We start from the raw sequence: 19,848 nt of genomic DNA on the forward strand, positions 1-19,848 counted from the left end.
GTATTTTTTTTGTCCAAGACCATTCAGTGCTTTGTATTGTATTTACTGTTTAATTGTGTCTTGCCGCTTTTAAGGTTGGTGTAAAGCACTTTGAATGACCTTGTTGAATTGTGCTGTACAAACCTGCCTTGCCCCCGAGAATACCTCCTGAAGTCTCGCGATAGTTGGCGACACATGGCTGCCCCAAGTGTTTACAACTTCTCGCGGCTGAACTGAGACAAAATTCTCCCCGGCGGAGGATATCGAGCAGTTTAACGGGTCCACGGGTTCATTCATCTCTGCGTGCAGCTGGGAAACCACCGAGGAGGAAAACGCTTAACTGCGAGCAGAAATTACCAGCAAGCCACGCAGGTATGTAGCTGCTAGCAGGGGCTAATGCTACAGCAGTGAGGGGGATTATTCCTGATATTTAGTCTTTTATCAAAGGAAGTGGACGCTTTTTGAGTCATTTATAAGTAGACATGGCGAGTAAAGACAGTGGGACTTGAAAATATTAAAATAAGGGATGTAGAAATGTCACAACAAGCCACAGGTGTTTATTATGTGCAAGTTTATTTAATACATTAAACCCCCAACATGCTATAATCCCGCTTCTAAGTTGTTTTGACGCCTGTTTGTGTCTCTATCCTGCACCATTTTTATTTATTGGTTTATTTGACACTAGGGACAATGCACATCAGTAAAACATTGCTGTAAATGTGCCAGAGTTATTCAAGAAGCTATTTTCATCTGTAGTCCCTGGACAGATGTAAGAATACAGAAAAGTACAGAAAGGTGCAATTTGGTTTTAGTGCTGAAAGAGTTGAGTATTAATCAACCATTTCTTTAAATGAGCTCTAAATAAACTGTATGTGTCCAGTTCTCTGATAGTTGCAGGGATGGAGTTCCATTCTAGTGCAGCTTTAACAGAGAATGCAGACTGACTGAAAGCACTTTTTCTGGGTGGAATAATACAATCCCTTCTTGCTGCACCTCTTGTGAACCGATCAGCAGTTCTAATGTTGACAAAGTGTCTGAGTGGAGGAGAAGTCAGGCCGTATATAATCTTGTGCATAAGACAAACATCTACATATGTAATCATATTTTCCCAACTCAACAAGTTATATTTTTTTAGTATTGGACAATGATGAAAATGTACTGATCTCTGCCCACCTGACCTGTCTTGCAGGTGGGTGGCTGCTGTGATGTCCTTCATCCCCAACAGACTCAACCATCCACACTGCAGGAAGAAGCGCTGTCCGAGCAGCACCAGCCCCACCCACGTGTGACGGACACCCACTGGACACCTGACCCACACACAGCAGATCGACAGGCAGAGCCATGTCTGATTCAGGCGGAGAAGGTGGAGGTGTGTCTGGGTCGGCTGCAGGGCAGGACTCGGAGGGAGACGGCGAGCCCCCTCAACACGTCCCACCGTTGCTGCCCGAGTCCGACTATGCTGAGGTGGAGGAGACTCCAGGAGAAGCAGCTCCACCTTCTGCCAAGCGATCAAGGATGGGGGAGGAGGAGATGGGGCTGGAGGAGGTCGTGGAGTCCGAGGAGAAGGAGCTGGGGGAAGTCGAGGAGTCTGTAAGAGTGGATGAAGAGATGCGAGCACAGGAAAACCTCATCCGGCCTGCACAAAGTACAGTTCTGCTTCCATAAAACCGTTTACATCAAACAGCATTTAAGATATTTGAAGTCTACTAGAGTTTTCAGTTCATCTGCATTTACTCTGTGATCCGATCAGCAGGAGAACTATTACAAGGTGAGGAGGAAGTACAGAAAGGGGAGGGGGCCGCAGCCATCGCTGAAGGTGTAGAAGAATGCCATCAGAATGGAGATGAGGGTCATGAGGAGGGAGAAACGGAGAGACCAGAGGAGGAGTGCAGCAGCAGCAGATCTGCAGACAGCCCCAGTGTCGGGCAACAGTAAGTAAAGGGAGACCGGTTATTTTTAACCTCCATTCCCACATAACTGGGGTAAATATAAAGTGGATGAAAACCAGTGAGCTATTCCCAGCCGGGTTGAGATAAAAACATGTTTGCAAAATGCAGAAAGAAGCTAAATTTTACCATATACTATTAAAAAATATATATAAATATAGTCAAACTCAGTTAAAGAGCTCGACATAAGAGCCAGCAGCTTATACATGTTGATTATACGTGTTTGGGATCTTTGAAGTAATATATATGTACATATATTTATTTCTGTCCTGGACTATGACAACACTGGGTTGTGAGCCCTTGGTGGCTGTGTTTTTATATCAGGAGCAACGTGTGGCTCAGTGTCCTGCCCAGGGACCCTTGGGCATGTGTGGGGGATCTGGCAGCCTTCTGGTTGGAGAGCAGCCACCTCGACCCACTACACTACACCTGTGGCCTTTCTGTCATGCTTAGCCGCGTTCTGCACACAGCAGTACTGCCCCCACCAGGCCACCGTGGAGATTGTCTTTCTTTTTCTCTTTCTTCCCTCTATGGAAACATTTGTGAGCAGATTTTACTGTCCTCTGCAAATGTGCATGGCAAAGCAGACTCAGTGTCTGTGAAGGAGGTCGTATCTCTCTGTTGACCATCCCTCTCTGTCACTGAAAATCTCAACATAAGCTGCAGCTTTGTGTTTCCTTTGACCAAAGTGCTGGACAAGTGAAAGGAAAGCAGGACAACGTAAAACATAAAACGCATAAATAAAATAAAACAATCATGGCGAGTTAAATGCTAGTGAGTAAAAAGGAGTTTTAAGATGAGATGTAAAAACAGCCAAAGAAGGAGCCGGGCGTATCTGCAGTGGCGTCTCGGTCCAGAGTTTGGGACCAGTTACTGCAAAGAGCCCGAGAAGGTCTATGGACATTTAAAAGACCTGAGATGTAGGAAGGTGCAAGACCATGTGTAAAGATTTAAAAACAAATAAAAGGATTTAAAAATGTATCCTATAACAGACGGGGAGCCAATGAAAAGCTGTAATACGTTAGCTTGTTGATGGTTTTTTTGTTGTTATTTTATTTTTAAATACATTCTCTTCAAATGTTTGATTAAATACTTCTTCTGGTGTCTATGCTGCTTCCAGCCTTGCCTTGGATTTTACCCACGACCCCCAGATGCTGACCGGCTCCTGGAACGAGTACTCCAACTTCCCAGAGAACTACCTGAGAGGCTGCAAATGGTAATTTATGAGCCGAAATGCCTCAATAACAGTATTTATTTAACCGAAGTACAACACTTTAATGCCTTTATTACATCTGTTGTGAGAAGTTGTTGCTGGTTATCTCACTGTACTTGCTACAAAGACAGAACTTTACAAATGTCTTACTCATTTAACCCAAGTTAAAGGGTCATGTCCAACTTGTTTGCCTTTCTCAATAATGTCTGTGTCTAGCACTATATGTTATAGTAAATGTATCTATTATATATATTAGGGGTGGGTATTGGGAAGGACCTCACGATACGATACGCATCACGATACTTGAGCCACGATACGATACACATTGCGATATCCCGATTATGCGATATCCCGATTATTATATTCTACATAGTTCACCGAGAAATGTAAAAATGCATTACACATCTTAAAATCCAAGTTGTATATATGTACATCAGATGATAGTGATGGATCTTAAAATCCGAGTTGCACGTTCATCAGATTATAGTGACAATTCATGGGACAAACTGAGTCAAAACAATGTTTTATTATAACTATACAAGCTAAAGTTACAACATATTTGTATATGTTTTTCATATTATTTACATCATATGAAATTAACATTAAATTTAGTATGAGGTTGCTTTAATTATGTGGCAAATGATAATAAACACAAGAAAGATGGGTACTAAAACCAAGGACAGGCACAGTGATCAGTCAGTATAGATATAAATCCATAAATAAATAAACCTCTGTCCATTATTTTTCATTTTTTAAGGACAGGCAATTGTGTTATATAAAAAATAAATTATAAAATGAAATAAAACGTGAAATAAAACCTGAGCTCAGTGCAGGGCCCTCCCAGGGTTGGTAGAGAGTGGCAATGCCCAGGACTGTCACTTAGGTAGGAGCACTGGGTGATATAATGGGGAAAAAGATCGGGGATAAAAAAATAAATAAATAAATAAATAAAAATCGATATTCAAATTTTGAATATCGATATTGAATCGGCTGGAAAAGTATCGCGATATATTGCCATATCGATATTTTTGCCCACCCCTAATATATATATTCACTATTCACTTATTTCACATTGAACGAGTGCTCCGTCAGCTCCGTCTCATCCGCGGTGTTGTTGTCACACAGGGCCCCGGACGGCTCCTGTATCCTGACCAACAGCGCAGACAACGTGCTCCGTGTCTACAACCTCCCACCGGAGATCTACAGCTACGCCTGGGACCTGCTTCCTGAGATGGTGAGCTCGTCCTGAGGGATTCCACCGGGCTCGACGAGCACCGGTAGATCTGGATTACTGAACAAACACCATGGAAATGGGATTGATTTTCTGCAGTTCCAGACCTCTCTGCGTTGAGTTGGTTGCTTTGGCAGACAGTTTCACCTGGAGGAAAACTTGCAGTATAATCATTTAGCTGCACGCTGGTGGAGGTTAGGGGACCCCCCACACTCATATATCTGCAGAACAGCAAATAAAGAGCGCGTTAATAGAGCGCTAACAGCAGACTCGAGAGCTCAGCCAGCAAAATGAAACAAAATGTTCTACTTGGTCATTATTTATAGAGGAAAATGATCCAGTGTTGATCGGTGGCTCATTACTTATAAAACCATCTGAGCTCTTAGATGTTGTTGGGGTTCCTTCACATGAATTCTCTGTTAGATTACTGGTAATAGTGTTGATTCTGTCATTTCTAAGATGTCTGTATCTTGAACTGTTATTTACTAAAACAACTTGGGGGGTCAATGCTTGTTTATTTGACTAACTAACATCAATACGACTCTGGCCGGGGGGGGGGTTGACTCTGCAGGTTAAGTTCAAGAGCAGATACTTTAGGGATTTAGATCAGGTCCATATTCAGGCCCAAACTGACCCAAACCATGATATTGTCATCACCATGCTTCATGTCTTTTGTTTGTTGTTTTTCCCCAACAATCATTCCCGATTGTGAATGAATGAACATTAATCAATGTGAGAATAATCATTAAATCAGAAGTTGACTTCATTTCCTTCGTCAGCCTGCAGACTATTAAGCAAATGTCACGGATGAGAACATGTGACTGTTTAGAGAGTCGGGTCCAGACCTTCTCTGATGTTTCACAGCAGTAATTTCTCTCTAAAATTTCTTCTCACAACTTAAAAAACTTAAAAGTAATAACTGGACACGTTGTGGATTATTGAGTCCAGACTCCTGATGAGAATCACATCTGCAGCCACAGAGCTGGCTCTCTTTACACCTTGTAAAAGCAGTCGTTTCACATCTCCTCTTTCCCTCCCGTGTGTTATCCGTGTCCAGGCTGATTGAACATGAAGTTAAGTGGAGATGAAGAAAGATAATTGTTCTCAAATTGGAGCGTATGATGTAACAAAATCCTGCAAATCTTGCAGCAGATGTTTTTCATATATAGCTGACCTGGAGGTTTTTATCAAATTATGGTACAAACTGTTCATATATATGCAGACAGTTTGATTAAAACAAACAAACTCTGAAAGTTTCAGTTGTAAACAAAGTAACAGGTTTTATTACCTCATATTATTTGTTTTCCTGTCACTTCATACAACCAAATATCTGCTTTCAAAGCCACAGACGGCACTGATTGACCCAGTTTGTCTCCTGACCCGCGTTTATCAGTAAAGTCTACTTTATATTTACGTTTTGTTTTGTTTTCTGAGCAGAGTCCAGTGCTGAGGATGGCTGAGGGGGACACCATCTACGACTACTGCTGGTACCCTAACATGAACTCCTTGGAGCCGGAGACGTGCTTGTGAGTTGAACCCGTCTTAAAGGAAATAACCAGGGGCGTCGTGTCCCCAGATCTGGGCGGCATTCACACTAATAGATGCACAGAAGTTTTCAGACATATGACTGCAGACGAACGCACCTTCCTGCACAATTGACGTGGAGTTGAGCGCACTGCTTGGCCCGCCTTCTCTCCTCCATTTAAAAAACCATGCAGATGAGAATAAATGCATCGTACACTTCCACTTTTTGTTCAAATAATAAATACAACAGAAACACCATAAAAGAAGAAGAAAAATCACAGCGTGTCAAAGTGTGTACTTATGGGAGGTGGAATCAAGACTAAATATCTTATCTGGTGATACTTCCTCCGGTGTAAGCACTAATAGCAAATATATTAAGTGGGAGTGTGTGACTAAGGCAGCAGGATCGGTACATTGAACCACAGCCGGAATGAAGGAAACATGGTCTATACATGAAAAGAAACCTTGCTGCTGATCAGTGTTGCAGCCGCAGGAGGAGGTCCTGGGATGCTGGAGCAACCGGCCTCCATCACCGGAGAAACTACGCCTTCTGGCTTCCTGCCAGCGACTCAGATATTATCCAAAAGTGCATTTAAAAAAAAAAGTTTTATTTAGATATTTCTTCGTCACATCAGTTATGCATTTGAATGTTTTCCAGTTCAGCCACAAGTGTGACATTTTATATTAGGTGTCAGACTGGTCGCCCTGCAGCCGGCTCTGACGGCTCAGGGGTGACTGAGTGACGCCAGACCTGTCGGTCTGGCCGAAAGGCCCCGTTGCTATAGGAACCTGAGCTTGTGAGGACATACTGGCACCGGTCTCCTGTAGCTGGGACCGGTTCAGCGCAGAGATCCAGAATGGTTGCTCTTGGTCCTCCAAACTCTTTCATGGGCGATGTCTTCTGCTTGTGTCAAAGCTGCCCCCGTTCACGCAGCCATTTACAGGGAGTTTATGTACGTGTCCAACCTTTTCTGATGTTAGAAGTGATTTCATTTGACTTGTTCTTAATTAATATGATCACCTGACACCGTGTGTGATGGATGTTTGCGCCCTTTGCCACTGATCACTCGTCCGTGTAAACCTGTCAGTTTACTCTGGATTTAGGTTGTGGATTTGTTTTAAGGCATAATGTTTCTGGGAAAATGAGGTTAGATGTGGTTTTGTGTCGTTGCTCGCGGGTAAATCGTAAGTGCCTGTAGCGTGTGGAACATGGCGTTGCGCGTAGTCGGTCTGTGAGGCCCCAGAACTTACATGGCTCCTCTTATTATTTTCTTTTCTTAAGACGATGATAGATTATTACAGATTATTACATTTCCACTGAGCTCAAAGCTACAGGGTTTATCTGGAGAAAAGAAAACAGCAATAATAACTAATAGTTAAAGTCTTTGAGCAGATGCTCTGCAGGAGCTGAGAGGCGAACCTGGAAAAGTGCTTCAGCTGCATTAACTGCAAATCTTCAACACATTTCTGAGAGGTTGTGGGGGTTTTCATATGAGCCCCAGACCGTTACCACTCCCGAACCATGGGAGATTAAGGTTTTATTGCTTTTGTTGGCTCCAGCTCTTGCAGCCTCTGTTCCCTCGCTCTCCTGCTCGCTGCTCCTCCGAAGGCTGCGACGTTCCTCGCGGCCCCTCGGTTGGCTGAAACAAGATAAACGGCCGAGTTTTTCTGTCCTTGGCAGACTCATACCAACAATTCCTGCCGGATAATTTGAAGAGAATAGATTTTTCAGCTCATGGTGGATGTTTAACCTGGGATATGTGAGGAGAAAAGGTAGAAATAAGACAATTAACTGTGTCGACAATCTACACCTGGCCTTGAATCCCACCTCCAGGTTTCAGGCTAATCTCAAATGCACCAAGACTGTTTTGTGGGGGAGAATAGTTTCCTTTTTTATAGTTATATCTCAGGTTATCTTGTTTCTTGGAGTGGAGGCGACGGAGGCTGAGAAACAGACCCCCTGAAAGACCTCCTGGGAAACATTCCTGTGGTCAGTGTTTCTCTGAGCTCCAGCTCGCAGCAGCCGCACAGCTTTGACTTTTTAAAGTGTATCTGGCAGATGCTGAAGGTTGCAAACACAAAAGAAACTCCAGTGTGCAGCTATTTTGGGCTGTCTGTATCTGCGTGAAGGCTGAGCGCTGGAAAGCCTTTCCGTGCACTCTTCAGCCCGTCCAAATGCTGAGGATATTGTTGTCGGCTTGTGAGTCACTCTTTGATCTCGGCAGCATTTCCACGCGTCGCGGGGGGGTAGAGGGAAGCTGTAAAAGCTCTCTGATGCTCGTCACCGTGAGTGAAAAGTCTCCCTCTGTCCCAGTTTCCAAGGCTGGCCGAGCGTCTGAGCGTGACGGCACCTGAAGGGCCTCGTGACTCCGACTCCAGGCTCCTGTTTCCTTTTGTTTGTTTGTTTTCTCCTTTTTTACCTGCAGGCATGACTGTGGTAATTATGACATCACTGTGTTGGTCCGGTGCCGTGAAATAGAGCCGGCAACCCCCGGCCGTCGCCAGGGAGACCCGGCCGTCTCTGGTGGAGGACTTAGCGCCGCGCTAACGAGCTGAGGTCAAGCTGCCAAGTGTTTTCACAGTTTCCGTTTCCTCCCGCAGCTCTCGTCATCTCGTAGCTGCAGCTTCCAACCTTTAGCAGCTCCCTCTGATCAACGCCCCGCCATCCACACCACCAGTGGGGGCTGGTGCTAAAACATTTTGGGTGGGGGGCGGAATTGACCTTGGCATATATAGGGGAGTAACGGTAGACAGAAGTCACAGAGGTACAAGCTTAGTACAATGGGGAAAAACGAAGGTAGAAAATAATGATTTGGTCCTTGAATTCTAACAATGGCTTATTGGTCATAAGTTTTAGTGAAGCAGTTCAGTTATGCTGCAGTGGAAAAAGAAAACTGAACATAAAGTAGGGGTTTAACATTTCAACAAGTCCACTGTTCAGGGTTCAGTTTATTTTTACACATTAGAGAGAAGAAAAACATTAACATTTCCATTGTTCTGTCTGGAATTTATATTGAAAAGTTAACGTTCCTTTCTTTCAGATATTTGATACAAAATCAACAAATATTTCAAAAGCAAGTGTTATTTAACCTATTTAAAACAAACATACAAATCTGGTTTTATTTTCTAAAAAGACAGGGAATGAATTGTCCAATCACATTAGATTTAAACAACAACATACGAGCACGTCACGATACTGATCGCAGATTTGTTGCTGATAACTGAGTTTCTGGGACGCACACGACTGCGTCCCTTTACGAGTCTAATTCAAACCAATTAACAGAGATCCTCAAGTCGCGTGCTTATCAAATGTTGGAGAGCTACACTGGATTCTGTTTGACCGGCACCCCTCACTTCTGGATGTAAATAAAATAAAAAACATTTTGAAACCAAATAAATATTTAAACAACATTTAATTACTATTGACAGTCACCCACAGACTGAAATAACACCTTCTTTTAATTATTATATGCATCTTATTGCATGTTTTTAATTTTTTTTAATTTTCTTCTTCTCTTGATTAGCGCCCTTTACTGACCAGCCGCCACTGGACACCACTCCGGGTTCATTTATTTCATTTCCTTTATTTATTTAGCACAAATTCTTTTTAAAACAGTGCATGGAGGGAACAAAGCCCAAAGGCATACAACTGTTATGAATTAACAAAGATAATGTACAACAAATTATAAATATAAACGTAAAAGAGAACATGGATACAAGGTCTGGATCACATTAAAGATAAAGACATTGTAGGTTAAGACAGAATAAGATGTTTTTTTTTAATAACTTTCTGAAGAAGGTAAAAGATAAAGATAACTTCAGCGACACATTCAAGTCATTCCAGATGGCCCCGCCCCCCGACCAATCAGTGGCGTGGAGGGTGGTGACGTCAGAAATAGTCCCTGCTCAGCCCGGATAGAACCTGTTTTCCATTGATAAACCTATGCACAAACAAGCATGAGTGAAAAACATTAAGTTTATGAATGGTTCGTGCCAAACAACTTTCACCCAGGAGGGCGGGAGTGCAGGGATCAGAGTTAACTTCAGGATGGTCAACCTGCACGTCTGCCGCAGCCCTCGAACCGCCCGAGAGCTTGTGTAGAGGTCAAAGTGGCGTGAAGGTCCGGCTTTCATCGGGACGGCGGTCGGAGCTGACAGCACTTGCTGCTGATCATCTCCAAACCACTGCCCCTGGTCGGAGAGCAGGAAGGTGCTCGGGTGTTACGGTGTTAAGCGCTCGGGCAGCCACACAAAAGATCCTGCTAGTTTTTTTTGTTTTTTTTTATAAACAAAAACACACAATTATACAAACTGCTTGTGGAGGAAATACAATATAAGAAAATAGAACATATTAGGTATCATGAACAAGAGATACACACAATCAATAAGGTATACATAAAATAAATTCATAACAAAAACAGTAAGGCATTTTAAGGGAAATAGTATTGACATTTCAGAAAGAGATTAAAACAAAAGATACTTTGATATATCAGCTAATAATTCTTTTGCAGAGTTATTTGACTTAATTTTTTATATAGAGACAAAAAAAAACGTTTGAAATTATTTAAAAAACATTGGAAAGAGGGCTTCATTTTTCTCCACTTTCAACAGTGTATTTGATATTTAGCCAGTAGAAGAATGACATTAACCAGGAGAGTCACTGATTTGTCAATTGTATCTATGTAAAAAAGAATATTAGCGATTTCTAATTTTGGGATGTCGTTAATTTTTAATTCTAAAAGATCCTGCTTGTGATTATTAGAAAAACCCAACTCCTGCCCTCCTCCCTGGCTTGTGGTTTTGTTTCTCCGCCCCCCCGTGCTTCTTGAAGGCGACGCCTGCCAAACGCAGCGTGCCACCGATGCCCCTCCGTTAGAGGGGGAGAAGAGCCCCTGCTACGGCTCGCTTAAGTCGCCCCACTTCCAGGCATCACTCCAAGATAGCAGCGGTGTAGCCGTATAATTGGACCTTTCCCTGCTCTGGAACAAAGCCGTGGCTCCGAGGGGCCGTAACGGGCGCCGCGGCAACCGCAGAGGCTAATTTCCTTTGTCTAATTGAGCCGCGGTGATGTTCCAGCATTTGTTCAGCACCCAGTAATTAGAGTTGAAAAGACACGGCTCAGTTTTCTGGCGCTGATTTGAGTCGATAGGAGCGTGTTCTGGTCCCGCGGTGCTGCGGGTCGGTTCTGATGCTCCTACACGACTTGTATCTGTTTTGTTCCTTTTTTTTTTTTTAACTCACTGTCACTGGTTAGATTTAATTTGGTTCGTATTTGATTATTTAAAAATAACTGGACAAAACTTTCCCAGGGTTTCCTGCAGAGCCTGTTTTCCAGGGTTCTGGTTAACACCGTCTTGGCTCAACCCCAGTTAGTCTGGAAATGAACAGAAGGAACGAGCCCGGCGCTGGCTGCAGATCGGTTACCTCACTTTAGTTCACACGAGCCCGTTGTTTCAGCTCAGGGCAACTTACAGGCCCACCCATCCACCCATCAGTCCAGGTTGGGTAGCTGGGTACCGGCCCAGCTCTTGCTTGGTTCCTCTCTTTTCATTGTCGTTGGTGTTGTTTCTTCGTCCCATCTGCCATGATGTTTTATGAGTGAACCGGTGCCAAAAAGACACGAGTGCTAGCTTCAACCTCAGTGCTTTTACGTCTCCGCTGGACCGCGTCAGCTCCGAAATGTTCTGTTCCTTTACAGAAAATACATCTACAGCTACACACACAAACCAATGGATGAACACACCACATCCATCACCTGCCTTCTGTCCGTCTGACCTTCACTGTTGGTAGTTTTAGGCCTCGATTAAGTTTTAGATCAGACTGTCTGAAGGAAAAAAGAGATATTCTAACCTAGAATAACGTCTCTTCTGCTGCTTTAATGTCTAATGTTGTTATTAGGGCTGTTCGATTAATCGATTTTAAATCGTAATCGCGATTATGTAATTAGAACGATGTGAAACTCGTAAAATCGATTTTTCACTTTTTTTTTTTTTTTTTTTTTTTTTTTTACCTTGTCTGCACACATTTTAATGATTGATACCATATTAATGATTGATGGAAATACCTCTCAATACCTGCGACAAGTGCCCCATTGGAGAGGCTCTTTATTGCGGCTCGTGTTCCTTGCAAAAAACTTGCAAATGTGAATAGCAAATGTAATGACTGACATTACACACCTCTACCTCCTTCATGGGTTGCATTATTATTTAGCATGCAAAGACCCAGTTTAGTTTAATTAGAAAATGTCTTGTTTTATTTAATTGGAAATATAACTTACTGTATGTTTGCAAGTGCTGATTTGCTGATTTTTTTTTTTCAGAGATAAAACTTTATATTTTATTATATTTTTTTAAACTTTTTTTCAACTTATTTTACAGAGTTTTGCACTTTATTCATTCATTTTTATTTATGTTTTGGTTTAATAAGAGCAAAGTTTGCACTTAAAGCCCAATGGGGCAAATGTTCAATAAAAAAAACAGCATATTTGAAATCATTTCTTTGCCTTTTGTCAATTCACAAAATAATCGTAATCGGATTTTGAGAGAAAAAAATCGAGATTTTATTTTTGGGCAAAATCGAACAGCCCTAGTTGTTATGTTGAGTCTGTATGTCTGTCAGTGTCTTTTCGAGTCATTTCTGTGTTAATAGCCCCGTCAGCTGATCCTGTTCCTCTCCCCCAGCTTAGCCAGCAGCAGCCGAGACAACCCCGTGCACATATGGGACGCCTTTTACGGGGAGGTGCGAGCCAGCTTCAGACCCTACAACCACCTGGACGAGCTGACGGCCGCCCACTCACTCTGCTTCTCCCCCGACGGCACGCAGCTGTACTGCGGCTTCGACAAGACGGTCAGGGTGTTCTACACGGAGCGGCCCGGGCGAGACTGCGAGGAGCGGCCCACCGTAGGTCAGTCACAGCCCCGTCGTTTACCTTCAGGGTCGTCATCTTTAGGTTTCTAGCTGTTTAAACTGCTGCGTGAATTATTCATGATTCACCCACCGGTTATATGCAGTTATTAATCAAATAATGGATCAAGAGTCATGTAAAACCTGCAACTTTGTTGTTCAAGGACACCGTTGGAGTAGAAATAAACAATAAAGGGAGGAAACGGTGTGAAGTTGGGTGTTTTAGAGCAGTTTGGCAGCTGGCTGTCGCGTCTCAGAGGCAGAGTGTCCTTGAACACACCAGCAAGGACACGTTTATTATTTTCTTCTGACAAAACACAACAGGACTTGATGGAGATGGTTATCTGAGATGCAGCTGCACGCAGCTCCAGGCTTTTTTTAAAGCCCAGAAATGGGCAGACCTTGTGTTTTATCTGTGGCGTAAGTGGAGTGAAGAGTGTGTTTACACAACACATGAAAGGAGGCTGTAACTGGAGCGCTGAGGGTTTAAATGTCTCCGTCTGTGCTGCAGTGAAGAAGCAGGGCCAGAGCGGCATCATCTCCTGCCTGGGCTTCAGCCCCTGCCAGGCGGTGTACGCCTGCGGCTCGTACTCCCGCTGCGCCGGCCTCTACTCCTGTCAGGACGGCACCCTGCTGGCCCTGCTGCCCACCCGCCACCACGGCGGCCTCACGCACCTGCTCTTCTCCCCCGACGGCAACTACCTGTACACTGGCGGCCGCAAGGTGAGCACACACCCGGGGGGGGGGGGGCTGAAGGTCACACACCATCAGCTGGCCACGCTCGGCTCTCTGTTTCCAAGGTTTTCACAGCTTGTTGTGAATCTGATCAGACTCAGCTTGTCCCTGGTGACACGTTGAACTGTGTCTCATTCCTTTGTTTCTCAAGTAAGTTGTCTGAGCGGCTGGCGTTGGCCGCGGCGAGGTCCGACAGTGATGCGAGCTTCTGTTGTTTAAGTCATTTCTAGATTTTGATAAATTACGAACCTAAAAGGAAACGACCAGCGCGTTTGACAGTCTGTTTGTTTCTGTCTGTGCGCGCCGGGGAGTAGAGGTTAAATATTCAGTAGATAAACGGCAGTGCTGGCTGGACCTGAGCTGGACCCCGGATCAGCTGTTCACTCTTTTTAATGAGATCCAAAATAAAATATTGATAATTGATCCTGTTTTATGTTTAAAGTACATAATCAACTTCCCTGCTCACATCAAATGGGATTTAAGTAGCTAATTCTTTTTGTCAGACAAGAATATTTAGGTTTTTTAAATACCTGACATGTTACGGCGATTCCTTTTCCCTTTATCAGGAAGGAATTGCCTAAACGTATCAGGTATTTAAAAAACCTAAATATTCTTGTCCGACAAAAAAAATTAGCAAATGAAATTGTAAAGCCATGGACAAAATGAACTTTATTAAATCATCAAATGGGATTGTATTTTTTTTTTTCTTTTTCTTACGTTAGTTACTGAAACTAAACCCAACAGTTTTTTTATTTATTTATTTATCTCAGTTGTTTTTTCATCTAATAACTATTTCCCCTTTTGTTTCCCACATAAGACCTTCATTAATGTAAATATATAAACTACAGCTCCAGAAAGAATACCTAAATACTGATATTATAAATCTGCTCAAGAAAACTATTTTATAACTTCTGGTTCATTTAAACTTTTGCTGGGAACCAAAACGATGAGAACGAATCGTAGAAACTGCCGTCGAGTTCAGGGGATTGTATTATTTATATAAAAAAAATAATTATATATATATATATATATATATATATATATATATATATATATATATATATATATATATATATATATATATATATATATATATATATATATATATATATATATATATATATATCATATTAGTTACTGAAAGTAAACCCAACTGGTTTTGCAGCTTCCAACGTTTATGATCACGGACGTCAAAGTGCAGATCAGACCTGCAGAGTCGTGTCTGTTGGCAGGACTCCGAGGGACATTTGGTGGTAGACTTGTAGAAGCTTGCAGCTTTATAATTTATATATAACAAATCCAGCCAGTTGCTTTGGTGAATGACCTTGGTGAAGGTGTTTAGTTTAACGTAGGTCGATTTGCAGTAAGTGAAAACGTTAATGGACGTTTTGCTGCCAACACATTCTGTTCTCTTTGACTCGCACCGATTCATCCGTAGCGACCTTTTACTCTCTTAAAAATAATAAAGTTTGTGTGTGTGTGTAGGATCCAGAGATCCTGTGCTGGGACCTCAGAGAGCCGGGGAAGGTTGTGTTTTCCCTGAAGAGGAACGTGACCACGAACCAGCGCATCTACTTTGACTTGGACCCGTAAGCAGCACCCCCGAGCCCTGCTCTGTTGACCAGCCGTACCAGCGCTGTCGTCATCTCTCGTCTGTTTGCGTCCAGGTCGGGCCGGTACCTCCTGAGCGGAGACACGGAGGGGGTGGTGTCGGTGTGGGACACTCAGACGGCGCCCCCTGATGGCCACGAGGAGCTGCTGCAGCCTCAGCTCCGGGTCCAGGCCCACTGGGACTGCACCAACGGCATCAGGTAGCGTCCCATCCGCCCGCTGGGCTGCAGGCTCGCCGTCACTTTAACCACGCGCCACATGACAAGGGCCGCCACTGTTTAGCACAAAGTGAGAGATTTCATCAACATTTATAATTCAGAAGCTGAACTCGGGAGACTTTTTAGTTCTCCCATGAATGATTTGGAGTAAACTGATGAGCTTCACGGAGGCTGAGTGGAGGGAAGAAGGTAATGATCTGATTCTGTAGTTGAGGGTGGAGCGGCCCGCTGTCCTGCTGCGTCGCAGTGTTCGGATCCAGCAGTCGTTTCTCTCAAAAACACGATGACGTCTCAGCGGGACGGCAGCTGCTCATTTAGGAGCTTCACTTCAGAGTTTCATGAGGACAGCTCCTGCGTGTTTCTGTGACCTGTATCTGTGCATTAACCCTTTAAGACCGGCTGGAGCGCCGGCGCTCCCATTAGCATATTGCTTCTCAAAATGTACAATTACAACCAAATAAAACAGAGCAATAATTGTTTTTGCAGGTTAAACAGGAAGAGTTTCACTTACATATCTTGCATTTAGTGTTCCAGAGTTTTAATCCATTAAATCATTTGGAAAAATCACATAATAATCCAGTAAAATTTCCACACGGAAATCGTCATAATTGACATTGCGGGTTATTTATAGATCCGTGTTCACAGCACGTCCTATGTTGACTTACGTTGACACATACATCATCACGTCGTCAGCGTGACATCAGGTTGGATTTTTCACAGTATTTTTTCACGCCACTTCCGTGAAAAAGGAAGGTGACGTCATTCCCCACGGTTTGAATTTGCGCTCTTGTTCGTGCTTTTTATCAGATTTTCACGAGAGATTACTCAGCGACAACCCACACACACCATACACACACTACACACTCAGTAAACAAGCCCACACACATATTATGGATCCACCAAATTCTGTGCGTGCGAAACGGTATAAACGGTTTACGGTGAGTTCAGTGCCGGATGAAGTTGCGATATCTAAACGCGATATATAAAATGATATATCTCAAAAACTAAAGTATGGATTAATTCCTAATAAACTTCCTGTGGTCTGAAAGGCTTCTGTGTTACTTTTTTCCATTGACAGGTTTGAGGGACCTAGCTGTGGGATTTCTGTATTTAGAAAAATATGTGTAAAATTAAAAACCGATTTACATTTTTTTGGTAGTTATTTGCACTTTTTAGCAATTTAGTTAGTATGTACTTGTAACATACAGATTATAAAAGATTGACTTATATGGGTTGTTTTGATTCATAGCAAATAAAAATAGTCCATAAAATGGCAGTATAGCATGCAGAAATGTAAGAATATCAGGCTGTTCTATGGTAGGTCATAAAGGGTTAATGTCCCTCTGGTCCACAGCGTCCACCCCTTCATGCCGCTGCTGGCGACGTCCAGCGGCCAGCGGCAGTTCCCGTGGCCCGCCGACAGCGAGGGCGACTCGGCCTCGGACACGGAGGGCGGCGGGGCCGGCGTGTCGCAGCAGGAGGTCAAGCAGGACAACACCCTGAGTCTGTGGTGGGCCGGACCGCTGGGGCCCCCCGCCGACGAGGACCAGAGCACAGCGGTGCTGGAGGTGTGACGCTCCGATCCTCTGCCGCTCATCTGCCCCGGGACGTCTGTCTCATCTCCTCCTGACATGTGACACTTGATGGACGAAATCACGACTTGATTGTTGCTTCAACAGTCTGTTTACATTCCTTAAATCGGCTGTAATTTTATCATATTTGCTGACACGTTCTGACCCGGAGATTTAAACTCTGGAGGCTTCGTGCAGTTTTAGTGGGAAAAGTGTCGTTCAGGGGGGAAGGAAAGCACCCAAATACGTACATTTAAATACTTCACTGCCACAAACTAAAGTCGTGCCTCATTCGCCAAAAGTTTTTTGTTTTTTCATATTTGCAGGTTTATAACATAATAATGTCTGTGATGTGAGTGTTTATAAAGTTACGATTTCTGAGATTATGGTCAGAATTTCAGTTTTGATTTGTGTTTTATTTCCTCAAATTTGCAGGAGCGTGTGGTCGGACTGTTTTCTGTCATGAAACAAAGTTAAATTACATTTTTTTTAATTGAAATTTGCATTTAAAAAAAAAAACTGGCTTTGAGAAATCGTGACTTTTTTCCTTATTAAAATGTAACCGTTTGCTGTTCCACCACCCTCACCCCCCCAGAGGGAAAAGCTGGAGGCGGCCCTGTGGTGGAGGTGTTGTCTGAAGCCTCCACGGTTTAACCCTCCAGGTCGGGTCATCTGCTCCATCTCCATCGGAGTCTGGACATCAATCTTTCACAATTTTGTTGGATTTTTTTTTTATTTGAACATTTGTTTGTAAGATCCAGTCAAGGTCAAATGTTACAAGTCTCTTAATTTTTTATCCATGAATCTGCATCTGTGATGGCTTCAGTGTGTCTGAGGCCGTGGACGGCCGTGACTCGGCTCGCTGTCTGTCCAGTGATCCCAGTTAAACTGTGGGAGTGTGTGTTTGTGTGTGTTTGGCTGTAAGGCTGCCCTGGAGATCCCTCGTTGCTATAGTAACAGTAAGTGCCATTTGTTCTCCAGCTTTGCTTTTGTACACCGAGGGGGTCTCCTGTTTTCTACCTTGTCTTTTAAACCGGTCCTGCACGCCTACAGATGTATATTTTTGTAAATCCCTCATGATTCTTTGAATGTACTCTCTCTCTCTCTCCTCCGTTCCGCTCGTCCAGGCTTTAATTAGCGGGCGTGACCCGGAGAGCAGGTCGTACGTGTTTTCCTCCCACCGCTTGTGCTCAGATCTTAGTTTCTCGTGCGTGGAGACGCAGCACGATAGTCGTTATAACTTTATAGCTGCTGTTCCACGACGTAGTTCGTACTTACATGCTGCCAGGAAGCTCTGGGGACCACGTGGGCCTTGAAGACGCGTCACAGCTGGAGGTTTTCTCCAAGCTGCAGTGAATTAAAATCATATCTCAACAGATTCATTGAGTCGTTTTCGTTTGTTTTAAATTGAAGGTGCTTGAGAGTCCTTGATGGATGCAGGACGATGTTCCTCTCGAGTCGAGAGGCGGCTCTTAAGGCCCAACGGGAGCTGGAACCGGTTCTCCAGCATCTCTCCTGTAAAGATGCAGACAAACACTTGTGATGCCATCGGTGGGACCCACCAGGGTTGTACACGTTGCTTAGCAACCGTCTCCGTCTTGGGAAGCAGGTAGAGGGATGAGTCGGGGCGCTTGGCGATCAATGGAGTGATTCTCACCAGTGTTCTGGACCTCTAACCGCATCTTTGAGTCCAGAAAGCCAGATGTGTTCACCTCCCGGTGCTTTATTTGGTTCTGAGCCATGCAAGCTTTAATAAACTTGAACAAAACTTGAACTTTTCTTTAAGCCTGTCTGCAGAACTTTATGAAATGATGTGCACTCTCTTGATTGGACCAAAAGCTTCAGTGTTTGGAAGCTGACGGAAGTCTGAACAAAGATGGTCCCAAACAGAGGGATGGATGCGGTTTTCAGATGTTTAAATGGCTCTGATCAAACGTGCTGCATTAATTTCTAAAGTCCCACTGTGCAGGGAAAAGGAATTTCACGCGGACTCATCTCATCCCAGCGAGCGTTTTTGAGAAAGATGTTTTATAACTTCCATTAGTCATTTATTCGCTGGTGAAAAGCTGTTATGAGCTGCTTGAAAATGAAGTTTTTGATTAGATTTTCCTCCCCAGACTTAGAAAATGACTAAAAGTGCACGTTAATCCCAGTTGACACCAGGATCTGGGATCAGCTGTGTAGAATAACAACACTAAAAACCAAGGCGGTATTGATGACTGGCCATCTGATAACCACGTTAGGGCCACCATGGAGTGGCAGGTAGGAGGTGAACTATTGATTATCAGATGGCCATCAGCAGCAGGAGAGCTCTGTGACCACCGTGAGGAGGTTAGAGGCTCGTCCAGTTCTTTTTATACTGGCTAGGGGCCAGATTGGTGCATGCAGCATATATATCCATGTTCCATATGATATATAAAATGTCTAATGTGTTCAAGAAAACACAGCTCGTCAAGTACCACGACGCCTTTATGTCGGCAGACATCATGGAAACCATCATAATCATATATTTCCTTAAACTAGTGTCCCCCACTCTGAATGAAACTGAAACAACAAACTAAACCTCATGAAGGCGTTCCAGCAACACTTGAAAAGCTTAGGCCACATGACTTGACTTGGTTTTTTATATAGCGCCCTTCAAGGAACCCAGAGCGCTTTACAGAGATCATTATTCATTCATACACATTCTCACCGGTGGTGGTAGCTACGTTTGTAGCCACAGCTGCCCTGCAGACTGACGGAAGCGTGAATGCCATATTGTGCCAAACGGCCCCTCCGACCACCACCAAACATTCAAACACATTCAAACACATTCACACGCACATGCAGGAAAAGCCTTGCATCCGTCTAACTCGGGGGTCACCAATCCTGGTCCTCGAGGGCCGGTGTCCTGCATGTTTTACATGTTTCGCTGCTT

The 19,848-nt window shown here is 43.7% G+C and overlaps 1 protein-coding gene across 2 annotated transcripts; it reads left to right on the forward strand.

Moving 5' to 3' along the window:
* Positions 1 to 161: 161 nt before the first annotated feature.
* Positions 162 to 18,309, forward strand: wrap53 (WD repeat containing, antisense to TP53). 2 transcript variants are annotated; one of them, XM_061710257.1, is made up of 11 exons: positions 162 to 351; positions 1,169 to 1,624; positions 1,730 to 1,910; positions 3,046 to 3,141; positions 4,264 to 4,372; positions 5,807 to 5,895; positions 12,574 to 12,797; positions 13,308 to 13,519; positions 15,017 to 15,120; positions 15,199 to 15,342; positions 16,715 to 18,309. In XM_061710257.1, the coding sequence occupies exons 2-11, from the start codon at positions 1,321 to 1,323 to the stop codon at positions 16,932 to 16,934; spliced, it is 1,683 nt and encodes a 560-aa protein (XP_061566241.1). In that variant the 5' UTR covers positions 162 to 351; positions 1,169 to 1,320; the 3' UTR covers positions 16,935 to 18,309. The 2 variants fall into 2 exon arrangements, with proteins under 2 accessions (XP_061566241.1, XP_061566242.1); XM_061710258.1 differs by having other exon boundaries at positions 1,733 to 1,910.
* Positions 18,310 to 19,848: the final 1,539 nt, after the last annotated feature.

The sequence above is a fragment of the Cololabis saira genome, chromosome 20 (assembly GCF_033807715.1).
Source record: "Cololabis saira isolate AMF1-May2022 chromosome 20, fColSai1.1, whole genome shotgun sequence".
NCBI lineage: Eukaryota > Metazoa > Chordata > Actinopteri > Beloniformes > Belonidae > Cololabis > Cololabis saira.

What these genes read in the sequence shown, in the direction of transcription:
- wrap53 (XM_061710257.1), top strand. Translation starts at nt 1,321, where the DNA reads ATGTCTGATTCAGGCGGAGAAGGTGGAGGTGTGTCTGGGTCGGCTGCA. An exon ending in CCTCATCCGGCCTGCACAAA is followed by an intron (nt 1,625 to 1,729) that starts GTACAGTTCTGC and finishes TGATCCGATCAG; the next exon opens with CAGGAGAACTATTACAAGGT. An exon ending in CGAGGAGCGGCCCACCGTAG is followed by an intron (nt 12,798 to 13,307) that starts GTCAGTCACAGC and finishes TCTGTGCTGCAG; the next exon opens with TGAAGAAGCAGGGCCAGAGC.